Genomic DNA, 22654 nt, shown 5'->3' on the forward strand with positions numbered 1-22654 from the left:
AACCTCCGCCTCCTGGGTTCAAGCAATTCTCCTGCCTCAGCCTCCTGAGTAGCTGGGATTACACACATGCATCACCATGCCCAGCTAATTTTTGTATTTTTAGTAGAGACGGGATTTCACCATGTTGACCAGGATGGTCTCGATCTCTTGACCTTGTGATCCACCCACCTCGGCCTCTCAAAGTGCTGAGATTATAGGCGTGAGCCACTATGCCCGGCCCAGAATTTTATTCTTAAGAAATAAAAGCATTAACAAGCCAAAAGAAAAAAAGTCCTTCCAAGACCTGTACTCCAAAAGTTCCTCTTAAACTGAATGTAGCCTTCCTTTTAAGGGAGCTGCAGCAAATGAGTCATCAATTCACAAAGAAACCAATGGATGCAATTTCCTGCTCTTGAGGGATTCATGATTATGTGGAATGATCTATCCCCCTCTTCTTGGTGGGAAAATAGGATTTTCATTCACATATGACATAACCTGAACTTCACCAGACCTGCAAGGTTCAGTAGAACAGGACACAGCATGTCCGAACTGATAGGTTGAGGACTTTGATCATAGAGTCCCTAAAAAATCAAATGTCTTTCATGCTAGCAATGATGTAATTATCAGGTGGGTTGCTATATTACTCAGAATACTAAAGCTTAGATAAGGAACTGGGAGGCTTCACTATTAATTATATTTTTCTGCCATTGACTCATAAATTCCTTAACTTATAAGCCTTCAAAGACTTCCCTTTTAAAACCTCCCTAGAGAGACATGTTCAAACAGTTGTTGAATACTGATCTTGTACACCACAAGCTGTCATTGCTTCTGACAGGTAAACCTTCCAGAACATTCCTTTGCTGAAGTTATCTAAGCAATTTTTCCTTCACTGTTTTACCTTTCGTTCCGTATCATTGACATAATAAAATGATTTCAGAGCCCTCCAATGGATGGTATGGATTCTTTGAAACATTGCTCCCTTGTATCAAATGTGTCTTCCTTAATGCCAAGGGGATACTATAATAAATAATTCAGCTACATTTGAGCTAGGCTATGTTCTGGGTCAGCCTTTTATCTTCATAAAAGAATCATAATTCTATGAAAGCTTGCTGAAAATCTACCAAGAAATTTGACCATAGAAAAACCTTGCTCGAGAATATCCAGTTACCAATTCCTGCAGCCAGGAAAGGTACTAGGATCATCAGAATCTCACTGGACATGCAATATAGATATATTTCACTTACTATACAGAGCACTAGAATATGCAGCGAGACAAGGTCAGAGAATGAAAGGGTAAGACCCATGTGCCATATTGGTTTATGACTGCCCTGCTCCTTACTCTTCACTCCTACCAGAGCTTCTATTCAGTCCTCTTTGCTAGTCCCTGGCTTGGCAAGCTTGAGCATTAGATCCTGACTTCAAAAATAATCGAAGTTAAGCACTGACAAATTAGATACTGAGTTATTTCTTCTTGTTATTGCCTGTACTTGATTGAATTCCATGTCTGAGTCTCCGAAACTTTTACCCAGATACACTTTCTGATTGCTACTGCCTGTCTCAACATGCACTGAACACTGACATTCAGTTTTCCTCCAAAGCTCTGATCTTTCCTATTCATTCCATTTTTTACATTTTCCATTTTTCTGACACAAACGATACTACAGGTAGATACCTAGCAGCTGTGCTCTGACCTCAGGCCTAGACATTCTTGTACCCATCAGGCTGTCTCAGATGACTCATTCACTCTCTGTGACTTCTGTCTATACTTTCATTCTGAATGACCTCACAGTGTACGCATGTTTAATATATTCATGGTTAAGGGCATGGACTTAGGAGTAAGGCTGGCTGTGCCCAAAACCCAACTCTGTTCTTACTAGCTGTGCTATCTGGGGCAAATAGCCTAATCACTTTGAGACTCAAATTTCTCTCCTATAAAATGGGAATAACAATAAGATCTCTCACATAGAGCAGCTGTGAGGATTCAATGAACTCATATGTGTAAATACTTATCACAGTGTCTGGCACATACTTAGCACCCCAAAAATGTTAACAAGCTATTACAAGATTTCCTTGCTCTAACTATGTGATACTCTGGATAATGAAATACGCAGTAACTGTGTGTTCTATTAAAAATTCCCTCAATTCTAATTCATCTTTCATTAAAATCATCAGCTTTAGCTCCAGCAATTTTGTTCCATCAATTCTAAATTTTACTTTATAATAGATTTAATTTGGTTTGAATGTACTGTCCTAAAGAATAATTTTGTTTATTTATTCATGCATTTAATGATGGCTAAGAACCTACTATGTGCCTGGCATTGTGCTAGCCAAAGTTACAGGCATGAAAATTAAAATTAAATGAAAAGGAAATAAGGACCAATATAATTTGGAATGCCATCAACTACTTTTTAAATTACACTGATATGAAACATTCCTAATGTATGATTGTGCTTTCCTAGTGAATGTTTCACTTTGTCACATTGGGGATGTTCATTATCAATCCTGCTCTGAAGGGTTATGCTTACTTATATTGATTACAATAATATGGCAATTCATTAATCAAAAATTAGTTTGGGAACTGGCATAGTATCTATCTGAGAGACTCAGCACTAGTTAATAATGATAAACATCTAGGTTTTCCTTATTTCCCATCTAACCCATTTTATTTCTTACGTGTACTCTCTTTATCTCTTCAAAGAATGTAATCAATAGAAATTAGACCTGCTCAATAAACTCCCTAGACCTAAAAATACCTTTAGTAATGTAATTAAGTGCACATCATTTAGGATGCATTGTTTTAATGCCAAATGAATTTAAACCCAGTGGACTCCTTTAGCCCTTCTTGTAATGAATCATTCTTGTAACATGTGCCCCATCCTTGTTAGTATTTGCTTAGTGCATTTGTTTACTTAGAGTTACAGTTAGATCATAGGAAGATGCAAATTTTTGGGGGGTCTGGCCGTTTGACATCTTTGACCATTGATTTCAGAATATGTTAAAGCCAAACCTCGCTCAGAAATAAAAATAGCCTATCTCTCTGTTGGTATGGCAGCATTTCCCTAGAAAGACAATGACCCATTAAAAGCCGAGTTGGTGTTGAGGATAATTTTACTGAGTCTTAGCTTATGAAGTGCCAAAATATTAAGGAATTTTAGTAATGTTGCTGCAGCATCTCAACATAAGAGCCAACAAGTTTGACAAATTCTCTCCTTGGATAAAATTTGACATTTTGTAGTCAAAATTTTCTTCTGTCCTTTAACATTTTTTCTTTGCCTCTCTTCTCCTCATTTGTGTAAGACATCTAAATAGTTGACTCCAGTGTTGTATTTTTTCTTGGTAACTAATGCCAAAACAAATAACCAAACATTGGAGACTATTATGAATGCCAGTTGCACAAATTGTCCAACACTAATGATTTTGTACTTCTGCACTCACTTCTTTTATTATTATTTATGTTTATTTTTACAGACAAGGTCTCACCCTGTTGCCCAGGCTAGAGTGCAGTGGTGTGATCATGGCTCACTGCAACCTTGAATTCCTGGGCTCAAGCAATTCTCTGGCCTCAGCCTCCCATGTTACTAGGGCTACAGGTGCATGCCACTACACCCAGCTATAAAAAAAATGTAGAGACAGGATCTCCCTATGTTTCCCAGGCTGGTCTTGAACTCCAGGGCTTAAGTGATCCCTTTGTCTCACTCTCCCAAAGTGGTGGGATTACAGGCATGAGACACTGTGCCCAACTCCCTGTGTGCTTCTTAATATGGATATTCCAACAAGGCTATTGATTGCTGCCTAAGTTGCAGACATGACTGTTAACCACTTCAGCTGACTGTTTCCTTAGACATAGAATATCTTATTTAAATGAGATTAACCCCAAGTTGTTTTTTGCCTCAACTGTGAAATGTTTTGAAGGCCTTTTGATCCTAGTTTTTGCTAATCAGTTATAATATAGAGATATGCTATGTAACATTGTTTGGGCTTTTAGCCATTTTGGTCACACAGTTTTCTTCTCTGTGAACAAGAATAACCAAGTAGCATCTTTGTTAGAAAAGAAAAGGACCATTGTCTGCTGATGATTAACTTTTTTCTCAATTAATAAATGACAAGAGGGTGATCCTAGACAAAACCAAAGTCAAGGGTCAAGAATAATAAACTCTTTGGTCTTTAATCATTCCTCTTGATCATTCATGTGAGTCAAAGCTCTTAAATATTTAATTATACATGGTTATAGTCACTGGAAGTCCTTTTTTGCTTTGTGGAGTTTTACACTTGTTTTCTTAACTGTTAAATTCTTCATACAGATCTTTAACTTGTATTTCTCTCTTATATGCTTCAAAGTTCCAAACCCACTTAGTAAATGTGATGAATGGGCTGATTAAATGTATTCTGAGTGATCTAAACCTTGTCTAGAGCAAAGTTTCTGAATCTTGTCACTACTGACATTTTGGGCTGGATAGTTCTTTGTTGTTGTGGGGGTTGTCCTGTGCGTTGAAGATCTTTTAGCAGCATTCCTAGCCTCTGCCCACTAGATTTCAATAGTACCTTCCTCATTCATGAAAACCAAAAATGTCTCCAGCCATTTCCAGATGTCCCCAGAGGTCAAAATTGCTCCTTGTTGACGACCACTGCTCTATAGTATAGGTATCAAAAACTTGATCCCTTCCTGGAAATGATTTCAACACTCAAGCTGCTCAATGTAGCAAAGTTCAAAATAGAAGGACAAGTATTTTAATCTTGAAAACCTTCCAAGATTATACCAAATGTGATTTCAAGGTCAACAGAATGGCTATTCTTATACCGTAGGAATTGACTAAAGTTAGGTTACTTGTGTCTCCATGCTTAGTCAACTAAAAGCCCCTAGACCAGTGCTTCACAAACTTTACAGTATGTACAAATCACCCAGGAACTTTGTTAATAAGCAATTCATTCGTCTAGAGTAGGACTCAAGATTAGTATTTCAATCAAGTTCCTTATTGATGCTGCCACTATTGATCTATGGACCACAGCTGGCATACCAAAGTCCTTGCCTAGACAACATATTTTTCTAATTAACTTGGTAACCTCTAATAGGTAAAGAGAAACCAGTTGTCTTGAACTCACTCTTTCCATGAGAAAGAAATGAAATCTGAGTACAGCCAGTCAGTGGGACTATTTTTAATTAATTGCCTCATTCTTTTTACATGGTCAACACCTTTGAACCTATTTGAACAGTGGTTCACTGCCCTCACACTGTACTCTTAATGAGGTTACTTGCTTCACCTATTCAACGAATTGTGCTATATAACACATTTGCTACTCAGAGTGATGTCTGAGAGAGCATTTTAATCAAGTATTAAAATAACCTCTTAAATGAAGAGACCCCTCACTGGTGGAACCATTTCCTATATATCTCATTTTTGAAAAGGAAATACACTTAGGAATGTCTCAATGACATATATATGGATATACATATATGTTTTAGCCTATGAAAATAGGTTGAATCTCAGCCTATGCAAATAACATAAGGAGGAAAAAGAGTATGGTGAACAGTAAATACTGCTGATTTTCTGTTTTGAACACTTACTTGTATTCAACTAACTCTCAATTAAGTGTGGTAAGAAAGGATGGACATGGTATGTTTATTGAGCTGCCATATATTATTGATCAATGATATGCCTCAAAAACAGGAAAGGAAGAAAGAGAGAGAGACAGAGAAAGGGAAAGAAAAGAAAAAGAAAAAAGAGAGAAGGAAGGGAAGGAAGGAGAGAAGGAAGGAAGAGAGAAGAAAGAAGGGAGGGAGGGAGGGAAGGAAAGAAGGAAGGAAGGAAGGAAGGAAGGAAGGAAGGAAGGAAGGAAGGAAGGAAGGAAGGAAGGGAGGGAGGGAGGGAGGGAGGGAGGGAGGGAAGGCAGTCCAGGTGCAGTGGTTCACACCTGTAATCCCAGCACTTTGGGAGGCTGAGGTGGTGGATCACAAGGTCAAGAGCTCGAGACCATCCTGGCCAACATGGTGAAACTCCTTCGCTACTAAAAATACAAAAATTAACAGGGCATGGTGGCACGTGCCTGTAATCTCAGCTTTTCAGGAGGCTGAGGCAGAAGAATCACTTGAACTCAGGAGGCAGAGGTTGCTGTGAGCTGAGATCATGCCACTGAACTCCAGCCTAGGGACAGAGCAAGGCTCTATCAGAAAGAGTGAGTGTGTGTGTGTGTGTGTGTGTGTGTGAGAGAGAGAGAGAGAGAGAGAGAGAGAGAGAGAGGAAGGAAGGGAGGGAGGGAGGGAGGGAGAGAGAGAGAGAGAGAAGAAAGAAAGAAAGAAAGAAAGAAAGAAAGAAAGAAAGAAAGAAAGAAAGAAAGAAAGAAAGAAAGAAAGAAAAGAAAAGAAAAGAAAAGAAAGAAAAGAAAAGAAAAGAAAAGAAAAGAAAAGAAAAAAAGAAAGAAAGAAAGAAAAAAGAAAAGGAAGACCACAGCAGCACAGACTGGTTAAAACCATCTCTATGAGTTCAAAAGTTTAATTCATGTTAACAGACATCTGTGTAGCATCTAACAGAGGCTATAAAACAAAAGTATGTTTACAGATGAAGAAACTAAACTAGTGTGTGAATAGTCAACAGTAGACAACGTATTTGAATACTGCGAATTTTTATGTGACTACTGAGTTGCCAGTGGCAGCAGTCTACTCAAGTGAGGGCAGAAGGAATCCACTGGAACTTATATCTATGTATTGAAAAATGATAAACAGGCAGTTTAGAAAAAATAATTAAGTTTAAAACATTGGCAGGAAGCTCACAGAAATCATCTAGCACACAGCAAAATTCCACTTGTTTGATCAGAGATTCCAAACAAGATAGTATATTCCTAGCCACAACCTACCAACAACCACTCACTCCTTCTCAGAACCAGCTTCATTTTTCATTATTTCTGTGTCAACACAACCTGTTGATAGTGCTTCATATACTACTCCAAATCTCACTTCATTGCAGGCTGCTTGAAAGAGTTAATTTATATAATGCTGTTGTATGAAAAGGTGATAAATCATTCCAATTCAACAAATATGTATTGAATGCCAGCTATGGGAAAAGCACTGGGTTAGGCATCCTTACTAGTTGACTCAACTGCTGCCAGAAGGAAGTCTACCACCATTCTGGAGCATTAAAACAGCATTGTTGGGAAGAGGGAGGTGGCTGTGCATTTTTATAGCTGCGAATTCCTGCATTTGGTAGAGAAATGGCACAACTGGGTCATAAAATGCAAGGCGTAACTTTTAATAAGAAGTTCCTGTATGTCAAACTTTGACAACCAGGTCAGTAAAGTGAGAAATTAGACATGACACATAAAAAATGCTAACTACTATCTCAGGTCATATAGTAGGAAAAAAAGTGTTGATTTCCAATAAATTACCATGATAACTTGTATTAGATTTTAGTGTTGAGAATTACATTTTCCATCTGTGGGAAATATATTAACTTTTTGTCTCTAATTTTAGGGCACATGTTCTATTTTTAGCATGTGTTCTATGAAAAATAATATGTTGGGAGGCCAATTTGGGTAAATTAAAAGTGGATATTTAAATGCTATAAAAATAGAATTCATTTTTAATTCATAAAAAAATCCCATAGTATATTCAGGAAAGAACACAAAGGTCATTTTTAAAGCCAGCCCCAAATTATTAACAGAAACAGGATATGAATGAGAATTGACTGAAAAGTGAGAAATTCTGAACTGTGAGGAAAAAGTAGAAAGTTACTTGAGAGTATTTTGTTTTTGACTCTTTGGCTTTGTGTGACCTAGAGCCAGTCCTTTTGTGTCCTTGTTCTTTAGTTTTAATATTAGTAATCTAATTGCCCCTGAGCCCCACTGTGGGAATCTTGAAAGAACATACATGATACTGAGTGACTAATAATATATATTAGACCATTTGTCAGATTTTACAGATTCTCAGAGTTGTTAGACATTGTGCCTCATTTAGCCAGTTTTGAAAGTGAAATGTGGTTGCTCTTCCTAGGGATTTTCTTATGGCTTAAGTGTTTGAAAAGTTGACTCAGATCTTTAGATGGCAAGTTCCTGTAACTGCAAAGTAGAAATTACAATTTTTATGATATGCAACTGCAGTTCAAAGTACTGACTTATAATAGTTGCCAAATTCATGCAAACTAAAGTGGAAGAGGCCATTTTCAAAGCCTGAAAATATTAAACATAAATTGCCTGACTTAAATCAGTTTAGAATTATAATTCTACTCTGTAATATAAAATGAATATGACTTAAACATTTATTTATACCATGCCACAATTTCAGGATAATGACTCACAACTTCTTGGGTACATTTCTATTTCTCCTCAAACAAACAAATATGTCTATAACATTTAAATACCTTAAAGTTGAAAGCAGCTTAAAGAAATACATAAAAGATACCACAATAAAATTCTATTTGGTTAGGCTTCTTGAGTAGACTGCTGTCACTGGCAATTCAGTAGTCACATAAAAATCGGCAGTATTAAAATACATTAAATACATTTTCTTCTTTTGGCTGTTCACATACTAATTTAGTTTCTTCATTTGTAAAACAATGCAATTAGTCAAAATGAAATTTGAAATTTTTGCCTCCTCTAAAATCAGATGATTGACTCCACATTTTACATGAATATTCATAAACTGTTGCCAAAATGATTATTATTTATGAAGAGAAAAGCTCCACAGTGTTGTTAAAAAATTCCTGTTAGACTTGCCTTGCTGAAACAGGCACCTTTAAATGATAATTGCATAAAAAGGCAAATAAATAAATAATTAGGCTAAAGTGGTTACCAAGAGAACTCTTAGCAGAACATAGCTTGCAAACCACATTGGACAAATTCCATTCCAAACTGTCCAGAATAAAAGGCAAAATATAAGCTATTTTGTAGTACTAATATTAAAAGCCATAGATCAATTGCCTATGTTAAAGTGACAGAAAACCTAATACATTAGAAAAAGATATATTTAAAAATTTAGTGAAGTATTAACAGTGATCTTTAATTTCTTATCATTCTTATGCATTTTTCAAATTCTTTACTAAAAGCATGTTTTATAGAGTCAGAAGAAAAGTGAGAAAAAAATCTATTATGGTATAGCTACTGAATATTTTCGAAAATGCTTATAGGAAGCCTACCATTACTCTCTGCTATAAAATCAAGTTATTTACACATTTTTCAAGTATATTGAAATCTATTTGCATGAATATATACTCTTGCTCTTACTTTGTCTATATTATAAAACAACATTTTTGGGGACACCTTTACTTCTACATTATTTTCTCAAGCCACCGATAATTTTCATATACAGAAAATCAGTACAAGGGCGAGATGATAAGATTAGTGCCCTATTCTTTGTGAGAGCCATGTTATTGCTATTTTGGTAAAAGATAATTCATTATTGAGGACAAGCCCTTCATGAATCCCAGCACAGAGGTCATATGTGAGCCACAGACTTCAAGTTCGTCATGGTTTAAGGAACCATTTACTGTTGCCTTTAGATAAGGCAAGTAATGGTAGGGTCTCCTATTGGTGGCTCCCAAAACATGCTCATGTTTTCATAGATTGTAATGGGGGGAAATTTTTTTTAAAGGTTAATAGCGTCTTGAAAGCATCTCTTTACAAAATGAGAAAGAAAGGCAAATTTACCACTGTTTTCTTCAGGATGTTTATGAATTCAGAAGTATTCATAAATATTCAACATAGAGAAGAAATATATTTTTCTGTTACTACCATTGGGGAAAATGAGCTTTAATACTCGGTAACTCTGGAATCACCAAGATATTGAATGAAACTTGTCTGAAGAGATAAACTATTACCAACAAATTTTGCCACACACATTTTATTCTAATGCTTTCAATAAGTCAGAAATACATTAAACCCCAAAGAAAGAATATTAAAATAATATAAAATTCTGAAGTTTATTAATGCATTCCATTTGTATATTGCAATACAATCAGTTTATATGTGTGCACAATATTTTTTAAATATATTTCCATCAATTAAATATACTATAAATCATCATACTATATTTGTTTAGAAGAGTTCAATATTTCTATAGAAAACATGGCTTCTTCTATTGGTTATCTAGGCAGTCCAGATGTTCTGGGTTCTTTGGCACATCCAAAGCATTCCCAACGGAAGACCAAATTGTTCTAACTGTGACAATATATCCTCTTGAGGAAAATTGCTTTCAGGATAAACATTGCATCGCTTAACAAGGAGTAAAATGGCAATGCCACCTTCACTCTGACAGTTTTCTCTCAAGAGATGTTTTGTAACATTCCATCTGTGCCTGTCTATTTGTATGACATGTTAAGAAGGAAATTCCTAGAAGAGGGAAAGCAATACTTTTCTTTCTTTTTTTTTTAAGCTTTCAACATATATTACAGTATATTATTCTTTTTGTTTTCTTTTTGTTTTTGTTTTTTGGTGAATTACTTTAATGTAAATGGTAGACATATAACATTTCACCCTAAATATTCAGCATATAACTAAAAAATCTTAGAATATTCTGTTATATACACTAATACAATTATCTCACCTATAAAACTAATAATACCGTAATATTATCTAATACCCAGTCTATATTTCAAATGTCCTTAATTGTCTCATAAATATCTTTCATAGCTATTTTTCTTTCTTTTCTAAATTAATTTATTTTTATTGCATTTTAGGTTTGGGGGTACATGTGAAGAACATGCAAGATAGTTGCATAGGTACACACGTGGCAGTGTGATTTGCTGCTTTCCTCCTCATCACCTACATCTGGCATTTCTCCCCATGCTATCTCTCCCCAACTCCCCACCCCCCGCTGTCCCTCCCCTATTCCCCCCAACAGACCCCAGTGTGTGATGCTCCTCTCCCCGTGTCCATATGTTCTCATTGTTCAACACCTGCCTATGAGTGAGAACATGCAGTATTTTATTTTCTGTTCTTGTGTCAGTTTGCTGAGAATGATGTTCTCCAGGTTCATCCATTTCCCTACAAAGGACACGAACTCATCGTTTTTGATTGCTGCATAATATTTTATGGTATTTATGTGCCACATTTTCCCTGTCCAGTCTATCATCGATGGGCACTTGGGTTGATTCCAGGTCTTTGCTATTGTAAACAGTGCTGCAGTGAACATTTGTGTGCATGTGTCCTTACGGTAGAACGATTTATAGTCCTTTGGGTATATACCCAGTAATGGGATTGCTGGGTCTAATGGAATTTCTGTTTCTAAAGTATTTTCTTTTAGGCATCAGTGAAGTTTGACACCTTGATATACAATAGCCCTGTCTTCTAAGCTGGTCACCTGAAGCCCTTTTTGTTCTTTATTATAATAATATCTTCCTTCTTCCTTCTTTGTCTTCTCCCCATCATACTTAATCTTATGAGATCTGAGATAAAGGAAACCCCATCTGAATACTTTGTACATGTATGTGTGTGCAAAACACACATAACGGTCTGTGTACATCTCACATTATCATATTTAGATAGAAATATTTCAAACACTGCCTTTGTAATCTAAAGGGGAAAAGTTTTCTGCAATAAAGCTCTGTCTGTGTTAGTAACTTCACTGTATACATTTTGAAAATATATGGCAATATCTCCCAAGAGAGAATCATTGTCCTATTGTTCTGACCAAACTTTGCAAAATCTGTTTTAATGGATTCCATGAATCCTTAAACAAATATTTATTGAATAGGTAAATACTATTTACTTTGAAAAGAAAAAAAAAAAGATAAACAACATATTCTAGCTGAGAAATCAAAACATGAGATTGCCTAACTTTACCTATCACATCAGACATTCATTTTCCCGGGGCTCCAGACCAAACTACTTGCCAAAATCCTTTTCAGCTACTTCTGCATTGTGTCAATCAGTGTCTGACCCCTGTCTCTAACAGAAACACACACAAATACAGACATCTCAAGTGAATTTCTCATCTGGCTCATGATTATGATACGTATAACGTAGTATTTATTACCCTTATATAAAAAGGTCTAGCACAGTGACACTTAAGTGCTCAGTAAATATCAGTTTTTATTATTTTTATTAAATATCTGCTTACATGCCTGACTCTGAAACTAGACATGAGCACCTTTAAAGCAAAAACATATTTTGTCCATTGCTTTATCACTAGAACTAAAAAGCACTGTACCCGGTACATAGAAGGCATTTATAAAACAAATAGAAATTGTATGCATTAGTGAGTGAGAAAAGCTGAATAGCAATATCAAAGATGTGAAGCAGTACGTGATTGATTTCCAAATGCCAAGTGAATACAACTTTCTTAGTTATGCAAGTCTATACAAGACTGTATTACCATTAAATTTGTGAATGAAAAATAATTTTTAAATCTGTACTATGAAGTTGTTTCTATATACGAAAAATTTATTCCCAACTTAGTGGACTGAATATTAACACTATAATTATACCTTATCAGTTGCTTGAACTTTATGATACATTGACTAGAAAAATGGCTCACAGATACAGTCTTGGAATTTTAGAATAGAAACACATAAAACCTAGCCTTTTATTCAAAATTGGATTTGGTCTTAATCACCTAATCAGTTATTTATTTTAATTGAATACCTTTAATGTGTCGCATAGTTAGCAAGGTATTTGGGATAATTCATGAAAGATATAGACTAAATAGACAAAGTAAAAAAAAAGAAGACAACAAAAAACTTGTCATGATGGAATTTAAATCCCAGTGGACGACAAATAATAAACAATAATGCACTTATCGATAAGAAAATGAAGCGTTATGCTGTATAGTGGTGTATATTATAAAAAATAAATAAAGAGAAGTGGATACAAGATGCAGCCACAAGTTTGTGACTTGGAGTGAGTGGTCAGTGAATCGAATTGAGAAGGTGCTGCATGGGCAAAGACTTGAAGAAGCAAAGAGGGAGGCATGTAAAAATCTAGGGGAGATGCTCTCCAGTCAGAGAGAAGCCAGAGTGAAGATCCTAACATAAAACTGTTATTTATAATGTAAAACAATAAACAAAACTAACTCTGATATAATTCAATATAGTGAGTTACAAAAAAGGAACAGGAAATACATGTTCTAAAGAGGAAAAAAATCACTTTTAGTTGGAAAAGTTACATTAGAAGTGCAGATCCTAACCTTTCCTTGCAGGATTGGTTGGCTTTTGGTAAATGGAGAAGTTCTGGTTTGGAACAACAACAACAACAAAAAACCTCACATCAAATTTAATTTACATTGGAAGGATGATTATGGCAAAAGGTCAGTTAGCTGTTTCAATTAAAAGAATGAGGAAACTTAAATACCCATATAAGGGGTTTATACCATGGACAATGTAAATCAGCTAACAGATCCTGCAGGAAAGTCCAGGGTGAAGACATATTTTGGGAAGATGAAATTGAAGGCTTTGTGCAGATTAGCATGCAATAACTGTAAATAACAGAATTTTAATACAAGGGTAATCAACCCAAAATACACTCTATTTACAATAGCACTTGCAATTATTACCTTGCAATTTGACCTTTTACTTAACTTTTTATTTTGGAATGCAAACTGCAGATATTACAGGAAATTATAAGAACTTTGTAATAAATTTTCATATATCTTCTCCACCTAGATTAATGAATTAATAACATTTGCCACATTTACCTTATCCGTCTTCCTACATATAGGGAGGTAAAAAGAGCTGCACAACATGTACACACACACAATGTATTATTGCTAAAGGACATGAGAGCAAATTGTAGATATTGTAACTAAATTCTTCAATGTGAATCTCTGAAAAACAAGAATGATTTATATAACCGAAATATATTTGTTAAATTCTGGAAAATTCAAAATTATAAAATGCCATTGCCTATGATATAGTCTATATTCAAATTTCAAAAATTGTCTCAGTATATAGGCTTTACACCGTGTTTACCATCCAGGATTACACACTGCATGTAATTGCTGATTTAGTCCCCTTTATTCTGGTATGATTCCTCAGCTTTTCTTTGTCTTTCATAACATTTACATTTTTGAAGGGTAGAAGCTAAATGGTTTTAATTTTTATAGTTGTCCCTCAGTTTCGGTTTGCCTGGCATTTCCTTATTATTATTTTTTTCGGTGTTTGTGTGTTTTGGGCTATTATACTACATAAATGATATTGTACCCTCTTATTGCAGTATACTGCGGCGGGGGGGTGGATAATGTCAATTTGTGCCATTATTGGTGATGTTAAATTTGGTCACTTCCTTAAGATGATGTACATTTTTTCCCCACTGGGGAGGTACTATGAGATGGTGTAAATATCCTGCCTCACCAAATTTTCAACCAATAATTTTAATGTCTGTTGATAATTTTTGCCTGAATCAATTATTATGATGACTGAAAAGTGGTCATTTCTAACTATATAATTCCTTTCGTATTTACCAGTTGACAGTTTGCTCTTAGGGAGAGCTTTCCCTTCTTGTTGGTTTATTTGTAACTAATATGAACACATGGATTCCTGCTTTATATGGTTACTGCCATTATTAATTTTAATTCATCTTTTAAAACATACCACCTATGAATATTTCTTAATTCACAGAGAGAAAAACTAGCTTAACACCCTTCGTACCTAGTTGAAAGAGAAAAAAGCACATTCCAAGGGTAGGCTCTAGCACAACCTAAAGAGAATGTTACATTTTTTCTTCTAGCATTTTATTTTACTTTTCACTTTGAATAGTTCATCAACACATTACAGTGAAGTTCCACGGACCTGTGAGATCTCACTTTAATTGGGCTCTCCTGATGGATCCTAGCCAACAACCATAGTTGCATTTTGATTGGCCAATAAGTAGAAGTTAATTTGGTGCTTTGTCTAAAATCTCTTTCCAAATGGCAAAATATACTACTTTGGAGGTAATCTTTTGTCCAAATGTTTGGTCATACAGATTAGGCTGCTCCATTCAGAGACCATTTTTATTTTTATTATTATAATTTTGCGGGTTTATACCCTGAATTTCCAAAAAGGACTTTTGCAAGATCATAACTGTTATTCGTACATACTAGTTTGTACTTTCCCAAAACAATTTCTTCTTTTATGTGACTAGCAGCTTGATTTGTTAATGTGTTACCCCGCCCCACCAAAAATATAACTGCTTTTAAATTGCACTGATGTATTGTAGAATTGAGTTGAGTATCTTTGTAGGCTGAGCATAATTATCCTCCTGCCAGGAACAAATGAGTTATACTGCTCCAGAGAAATAAATATGCATATGAATTTATGTGGATGGATAAATTCTTATAAACTTTAGCTCTTCATAACACAATGAGAGAAAAAGAAATGCACTTGGTGAGGCTAATGAAAAAACTGGTATCATTATAGTGTCTGTCATACATTTTCCCCACAAACTTGCATTTTACTGCATATAAATCAGGGAAGAACACTTTAAAAGACTTTGTATAATGAATGAAGAACTTTAGGATAAACTACACAAAAGTAAGCCATCTAAAACCTTCAGTTATACTTCTGGCAAGATTATGTATATATATATAGGCACACATACATACACACACACACACACAGAGATCAAATACAGATATTGACTAAAAACTGCAAGTGAAGAGTTCAAAAATGCATATGAACTTTTACTTATTTTGTTAAAATCTTTACCTTTTCGAAGATTTCTAGCAGAAAAAGTTTGCAAACAGTAACGCCTGGTACAGACCAAGAAAAGAACATAGTTTCCCATAGTATACTAGGTAATTGCAGCAAGATCAGTGTAAACCAAATGCATTTATTATTTGCAATGTAATTCAATATACTAAGAGATGGTGCAAGCTTTATTTTAATTAGCTGTTTCTTTTAAGGGGTTGCTTGCTCCCACTGTCTTGATAAGAAAATATTGTAGTCATTGCTCAAAACGCTTGTAGCAAATCTAGTTTTAAATTGAAACAATTTATTCCGAAAGCAGTCTACTACTGCAGCAATAATCAATGTGTTTTCCCTTAGCCTGTGCTGGAGCTTTTCAAGGACTATTGTTAATTGCCTGCAACTAAATGATTGCTGGTGCCCTTAAATGCAACTCTTTGGCACTTGTTCATTTGTTGTTTTTAACCAAATGCCAGTTTTCCTTAGGTTTTGCCTAGCAATTTTGCTTTACAATTTTCAATATTCAGCCTCAGTGCCTTAAAAGGGGGCAGAGTCTATCATTTTAACAAAATAACACAAAAGCTGAACAGATTTTAAAAGGTCTGCAGTTTTTCCTTCTGTCCTCAGATGTTGAATTGTGCTGAAAGGGAATCTTTCTATTTTTTAAATGCTGCCACTCCAGGCAACTTGAACTAGAGCTGAAAACAGATCACATTTCAAAGGAAAATGACATTTGCTGGGGCAACACCATTCACATTGCAACGTAAAGATAAAATACAGCAGTAGGCTCATATGATTTCTCTTAACTGTGACAGAATTTAATCCTTAGTAATTTTGTATAACCCAATGGATAAGCAGTAATAGGTAGCGCATGTATTAATGAATCCATCTGGCTTGGAGCAAAAGAATACAGAAGCTAAATCTGATGCACTATTTTCTTTGAGAGAGTTTACATATGCTATATAAACCAAGTGACGTACTAAAATGGGGAAAAAAATAACTTGCACACATGTATAATGTGTAGGCATGTATATTACACTCCTGCATAGCAATAATGTAGTAACTGAGGAGCAGGCACTGTGCACCATGGGGAAAGACACATTTCCGTTTTGTTCCTGACCTCTTTATAAGGACATTATAAGAACATCATGCTTCTGCGATGTAATACTACAGAAGTCTCTGGGGGAAAGTCTGAGATGCTCTCAAAATCTCAGGATAAATTAGCTCCTTGTAAATTCTGTTTCTTTGGACTGGTTTTTTGGTATTCCTATTATTAGTAAATGACTATCTATGACCCAGAAGAATTATTCTTGCTTGTTGCTCATTCTCTAAGCATATATAACTTTTCGTATGTTTGTGCCCTAAAGGAGTTTTTCATGTGACAGAAGACCGTTTCTGTAATTGCAAAGCTGCATCAACTCTGCTCTCCTTTTTTTTATTAGATTTTAAACAACGTTGTTGATTGGCTAAGTAGCATATTCTAAGTAACGTATATCATTTTTGGAATGGCTCATGACATCTAGCAATGGGAGTAACTCATGTTTGGGTAATTACTTTGCTAAAAATAAGAAGGGCTTATTTTCATACAAATTTTCCCTAATTTATATGTATTCAATTTCTCAAAATTAAAAAAGTATATAGAGACCAGTAGTATAAATACCATCTGGAGAAAATGAGAGCTCTGTTCATTGGGTTAATCAGATTATGTTTCAGGCAAAGGTTTTTTGTTATTTCCAAAGTTACTTGACTATATATGAGCACTTAAGTCATGCCACTTGCCCATGCCCTGGATTTGCTTGGGGGCACCATAAAAGAGTCACTCTGCCTCAGTTCTTATCTATAGTAGAGCAGCTTTCCTGACTCCAAGCTTTCTTCCCATACTTCTTCCTGCATAGGCCTTTGGTTAGAACTTACGTTTTTCTTTTAAAAAATCACAATGTTAAAGAATTGAAGTATGATTAACATAATATAAAGCATGTAGCTCTAAGTGTTTGGCTAAATGACTTCTGACAAATACAAACACTTGTGTATCCACACCAAGACCTATTTCTGTGACCCCAGAAAGTTTCCTCTTGCCCCATTCCAATAAATTTTCCCTTCACTCATCACCAAAGAATCTATTTTCTGATTTATGTCGCTATGGATTATGTTGGTCTGTTCTTGAACCTAATTTCAATAGAATCATACACTAGTAGTATTTTGTGTCTGACTTCCTTTTCCTAACATAATTTTGTGAGAATCATGCATGTTTTGTGTATCAATAGTTTATTACTTTTATTGCTGAGTGTATTCTATTGTATGAACATTACAATATTTTGTTCAACCTTTCCTGTTAATGGGACATTTAGGTTGTTTCCATTTGTGGCTGCTGTGAATAAATAAGACTACTCTGAGCATTCTCATACAACTCTTCTTGCAGATATCTGCTTATATTTCTCTTGGACAAATACCTAGGAGTGGAATTGCTATTGATATAGATTTACATTTAATTTTATTAGAAATTATCCCAAATTTTACAATGTGGTAATATCATTGGGTACTCTCACTAGCAATGTTTAGGAATGGAAGCTAAGTGTTCTTGATTATTTTTCCATTTCTTTTTTTAATGCAAGAAATTTTTGAGTGGAAAATTCCAAGTGTTTAATATACTAAATTAGAACATCTTAAAAGAAGCCATTGTCTAAATGTTTATTTCTCACATGATATCCAGTATATTTAAAATTGAATTTTTTCTGATGCATAAATCACCCTGTGGGCATAAGTTAGAATTTTACACAGGTTTCTGTGTATGGTGGAGTTTATTATCTTGAGTGAACAAGACCCAATCTATCCCCACAGTATTAGCCACTCACCTTTCTGTTCATATAATAGTGGGAAAACATTATACTGAGGAGCCTTTTGTATTTCATTACTGGTACTTTTGTAGGACTGTCTTGTGTGGTTCTTCACAATGTTAATCAGATAAGCTGCTGGAGGTATTTTTCGGTGTTTCACACTTCATATTAAGTTACTTAGGCTTGAAAACATTTGATCTCACTTTATTTTTTATGTCTTAAATGCATATAGTTCAATCATTTTAAATAAGATTGTCTTTGATTTCCCATTTAATGTTAATAATTACAGAAAAATACACTTGATTAAACAGTAGTTAATATATTTTTATTAAACTACAGAATTAGAAATCAAGGGATAGATAATAGGAAATATGAATGAGGATTTTTTTATTATTTTTGAGATGGAGTATCGCTCTGTTACCCCAGATGGAGTGCAGTGGCATGATCTCGGCTCACTGCAACCTCCGCCTCCTGGGTTCAAGCGATTCTCCTGTCTCAGCCTCCTGAGTAGCTGGGATTACAGGTGCCCACCATCACGCCTGGCTAATCTTGTATTTTTAGTAGAGATGGGGTTTCACCATGTTGGTCAGGCTGGTCTGAAACTCCTGACCTCCAGTGATCCACCTGCCTTGGCCTTCCAAAGTGCTGGGATTACTGCACTTTGGGAGGCCAAGGATTTTTGGTCAGCCACTGCACCCGGCCCGAGGATTTTTTTTCTATAATTATTACAGGAAAAGTAACATCACATGCAAACACACACATGCACAGTGTTCCTGTGAGAAAATGATGTCCATGCTTTTCAGATTATTTCTCACTCAAACTACACCAGTCCCATCATGATTTCACCCCATTTGTGAGAAGTCAGGAGTGATCTTATAATCTGAGGATACTTGTTACCGGCAAAACCATGGATTATTTTTAAGTCCTCAGTCTAAGCTTACATTGACTGTGTTATGAAATAAGATAGTTTATTGGTGGATTCTGAATTGCAGAATGGAGAACAACGTTATTTTACAGCTTTAGCTTCAGAAATGTTTATATTTAATTGTAATTAAGGAAACTAGTGCTTTTTAACGTAGTTGTCAACTGCAGGGAATGATGACTACCCATCAGTAACAACATTTGGGCTATGATGATTAAGGACAACACTTAATTAAAGTGAGTTTCAAAATCTGTGCATGATGGCTTACTATTTAAATAGCAGTATTCTTATTTTTGTTACAATGTCCATGACTCTAAAGAATGAAAGGATAACCAATTATTTTACCCCCAAGTTTTCCTGATAAGTTTTGCTCTAATGTAGATATTGATAGAAAAAGGAGAACTTGTATATAGTGAGTGTCAAGAAAATTACTTTTTTTGTATAGAATGTAGTAACATGCCTGGTAAAAGGAGAAGCAGATAAAAATTTAAAGAACTAAATGGCTGAATGAAAATAAACCACCACCAACATACTCATATACTATCCCATCCACTCGGAGGCCTACTTCTTAAAGCCAAAAAGCTTTCAGCCTCCAAGATTATGGTAGACCGCCTTGTTACTTCTTAAGCCCCAAAAGCATTCAGCCTGCAAGATTATGGTAGATCACCTCGGTACCACTCTTTTCAGAGAGATATAGCACAGGAGCCATTACTCCTAGCACGAGTCAGCAAACAGCATTCATTAGTCCTCCTAACATTCTATGCAACAATCCACAGTGCTCTACCGGAACTATGCTGTTTGGCTCCTTACCTCCCTTTGGCCCCCAACCCACAGGTGAGAGCTCAAGTGAAAGGGATCAAGATTCGCACTGGGAGAGGGCAAATATCATCCTGGCTTAAAAGCTTCATATCCACAAGAACCAATATTTATTTTATCAACTCCATAAGCATAGCTTCCAAGATCTCTTCAAGGGATATATTTATATAAGAGAGTTGTGACACTCTGGTAACCCTAATATTATAGTTTCCAATTAGATATTTACAATTCTCTTAGTCCAAATGCAAGCTACCAACCAAGGTTCATTTTTACCACAAGCAATGTTTCTTAGCAACTTAGTTATCACATACCACCTTATCTAGTTGCCAAGGAAACAAAGCTAGAAAGTTATCAAAAGGTCAAATTCTCATACAAAAAGAAAAGGGGTTGCGTTAGCACATTACCCACATCTGATCTCATCCAGGAAAATATGAAATCAAATTGAATTTCATTTGTGATTTTGGATGTGAATACTATATAATTCCCCATTGTGGTTTATTTTTCTTTCTAGAGCTCATGTACACAGTGGAACTTGCTGGAGGGCTTGGTGCTATCCTCTTGCTGCTTGTATGTTTGGTGACCATCTACAAGTGTTACAAGATAGAAATCATGCTCTTCTACAGGAATCATTTTGGAGCTGAAGAGTTGGATGGAGGTAGGATGTTACCTCTTTTATTGTTCTTTCTAAATGTTCTAATGTGTTTCCTGTCTTTGTTTTATTGAAGGGGAAAATGTTTCCTGCATAATCACTGGCAGCAGCTCATATTCTTTCAATGCTCAGTCTGTAAATTTCTCTTTTCAGCAGAAATATATGTGTGATGCTTTAGAGCCAATACTGTAGGTATTTTCCTCTGAAAGTTGTAAAGCAACACCTACCCATTTTAGAATTGTATTCCAAACAACACTTACAATTACAAACACTGATTGCAATGCCATCAGAGTGTTCATTTTCTCTCACCTTGTAATCAGGACTGAAAGGCCAGTTTTACTTTTTCATAGGTAAGGAGCCTCTCTTTAATTGTGTTTTCTAGCCCAGTAGTTTGAAGTGAATCTCAATTTGTTCCTGTTTAGACTGATCAGTTATAATAAACTGGACTGAGTTTTTTAAATTCATCAAGCAGTCTTTTCAATCTTGTTTATTTAGCTATATTTAAATAGGCTACTTTTTATTCCAAGTGTAAACCAACAGAGAAATGCACAAACACATTGATTTCACAGTAATGCATCTAATATTTTTACTCTAAGTGAACAAATAAATATTGTTTTGTGGAAATCATAATTAGTATTTGCTTCTGATCATCAATGAATATGTATACAATGTAAGATGAATTTGGAGTCCTTAAAATTGAGCTCCCTAAACTGCACATTAGACTTTGTTTATTTTCCTTTTTGCTCATTTTTTAAAAACCTAAGATAAAGCAACAATATGAGAAGCTTAGGCAAACTGACAGTGAATAGTACAGATGACAAAGGATTCTTCACCATTTTTTTGGTTTATTTTTGAGGTGGAGTTTCACTCTTTTTACGCAAGCTGGAGTGCAATGGTGTAATCTCAGTTCACTGCAATCTCTGCCTCCCAGGTTCAAGTAATTCTCCTTCCACTGCCTCCAGAGTAGCTGGGATTACAGGCGCCCACCACCACGCCCAGCTAATTTTTCATATTTTTAGTAGAAACGGGGTTTCTCCATGTTAGTCAGACTAATCTTGAACTCCTGACCTCAGGTGGTCCACCACCTCGTCCCCCCAAAGTGCATGAGCCACTGCACCTGCCCTCATATTTATATACTGTTTTTTCAGTGATTGTCAGTTTTGCACGAAATGGTACAAAGGAAAATGAGGCAATTGCCTATGTTTCCATGTTTCCAGGGTCCTCTGGAATAATAACTCCACAAGCAAAACTGTAGTTTTGGAGATCGTAAAGAGAAGTGGTTTATTCAGAATGCCTAACACTCCTCAGTTCACCCTTCTCTCCTCTTCCCATTAGGGTGAAGTCTGAGCTGCAGCAAAACTATTTTTTTCTTAAGTTTTTAATAGCCAATTTGCCTATTTGCTTTTAACTTTCTTGCCTATTGATACAAAGTATCATTATTATTTTTGCTGCTGCTTTAAGGAAATATAAGGACATTGCCATTGTCAGAACTACTGTTGAATGGGTACCGAGCACAGTGCTAGGCATTCTTAAAGTCATTCTTGCTAAACCTCACAAACATGCTGAGGTCAATATTACAATTGGCACTTTACTGATAAGGCAACTGATGCTTTTGGAGGTTAAATAACTTATTCAAGAAGATAACACAAATATTACTGTAAGTGGCCAAGATGAGATTCGAAAATAAGTCTATTCCCAAAGTCTTTATATCATTGGACACTCCCTATTATTTTTATTTTTTTATTTTAGTATGTTCAGTATAATCTAAAGATCTGCTGTTGTTTGCACAATTAGTACAGTACACGGTATTTGAAACAGCAGATTATCTAAACATGTATCCGCTTTTCTATTAATCCTGTTTTGAATATGT

General features: G+C 35.4%; 1 protein-coding gene across 3 annotated transcripts in view; it reads left to right on the forward strand.

Moving 5' to 3' along the window:
• The window catches only part of IL1RAPL1 (interleukin 1 receptor accessory protein like 1), a 1361951-nt gene that overhangs the window by 1315078 nt on the left and 24219 nt on the right, over window positions 1–22654 (forward strand). For all 3 annotated transcript variants that reach the window (XR_013531555.1, XM_054250916.2, XM_035288301.3), the window contains one exon: window positions 20647–20790. Coding sequence is in view for 2 of the 3 variants with exons in the window: in XM_054250916.2 (XP_054106891.1) it covers window positions 20647–20790 (144 nt within the window). In the remaining variant the exon portion in view is untranslated. The remainder of the gene's footprint in view (window positions 1–20646; window positions 20791–22654) is intronic.

The sequence above is a fragment of the Callithrix jacchus genome, chromosome X (assembly GCF_049354715.1).
Source record: "Callithrix jacchus isolate 240 chromosome X, calJac240_pri, whole genome shotgun sequence".
In the NCBI taxonomy this organism is placed as follows: domain Eukaryota; kingdom Metazoa; phylum Chordata; class Mammalia; order Primates; family Cebidae; genus Callithrix; species Callithrix jacchus.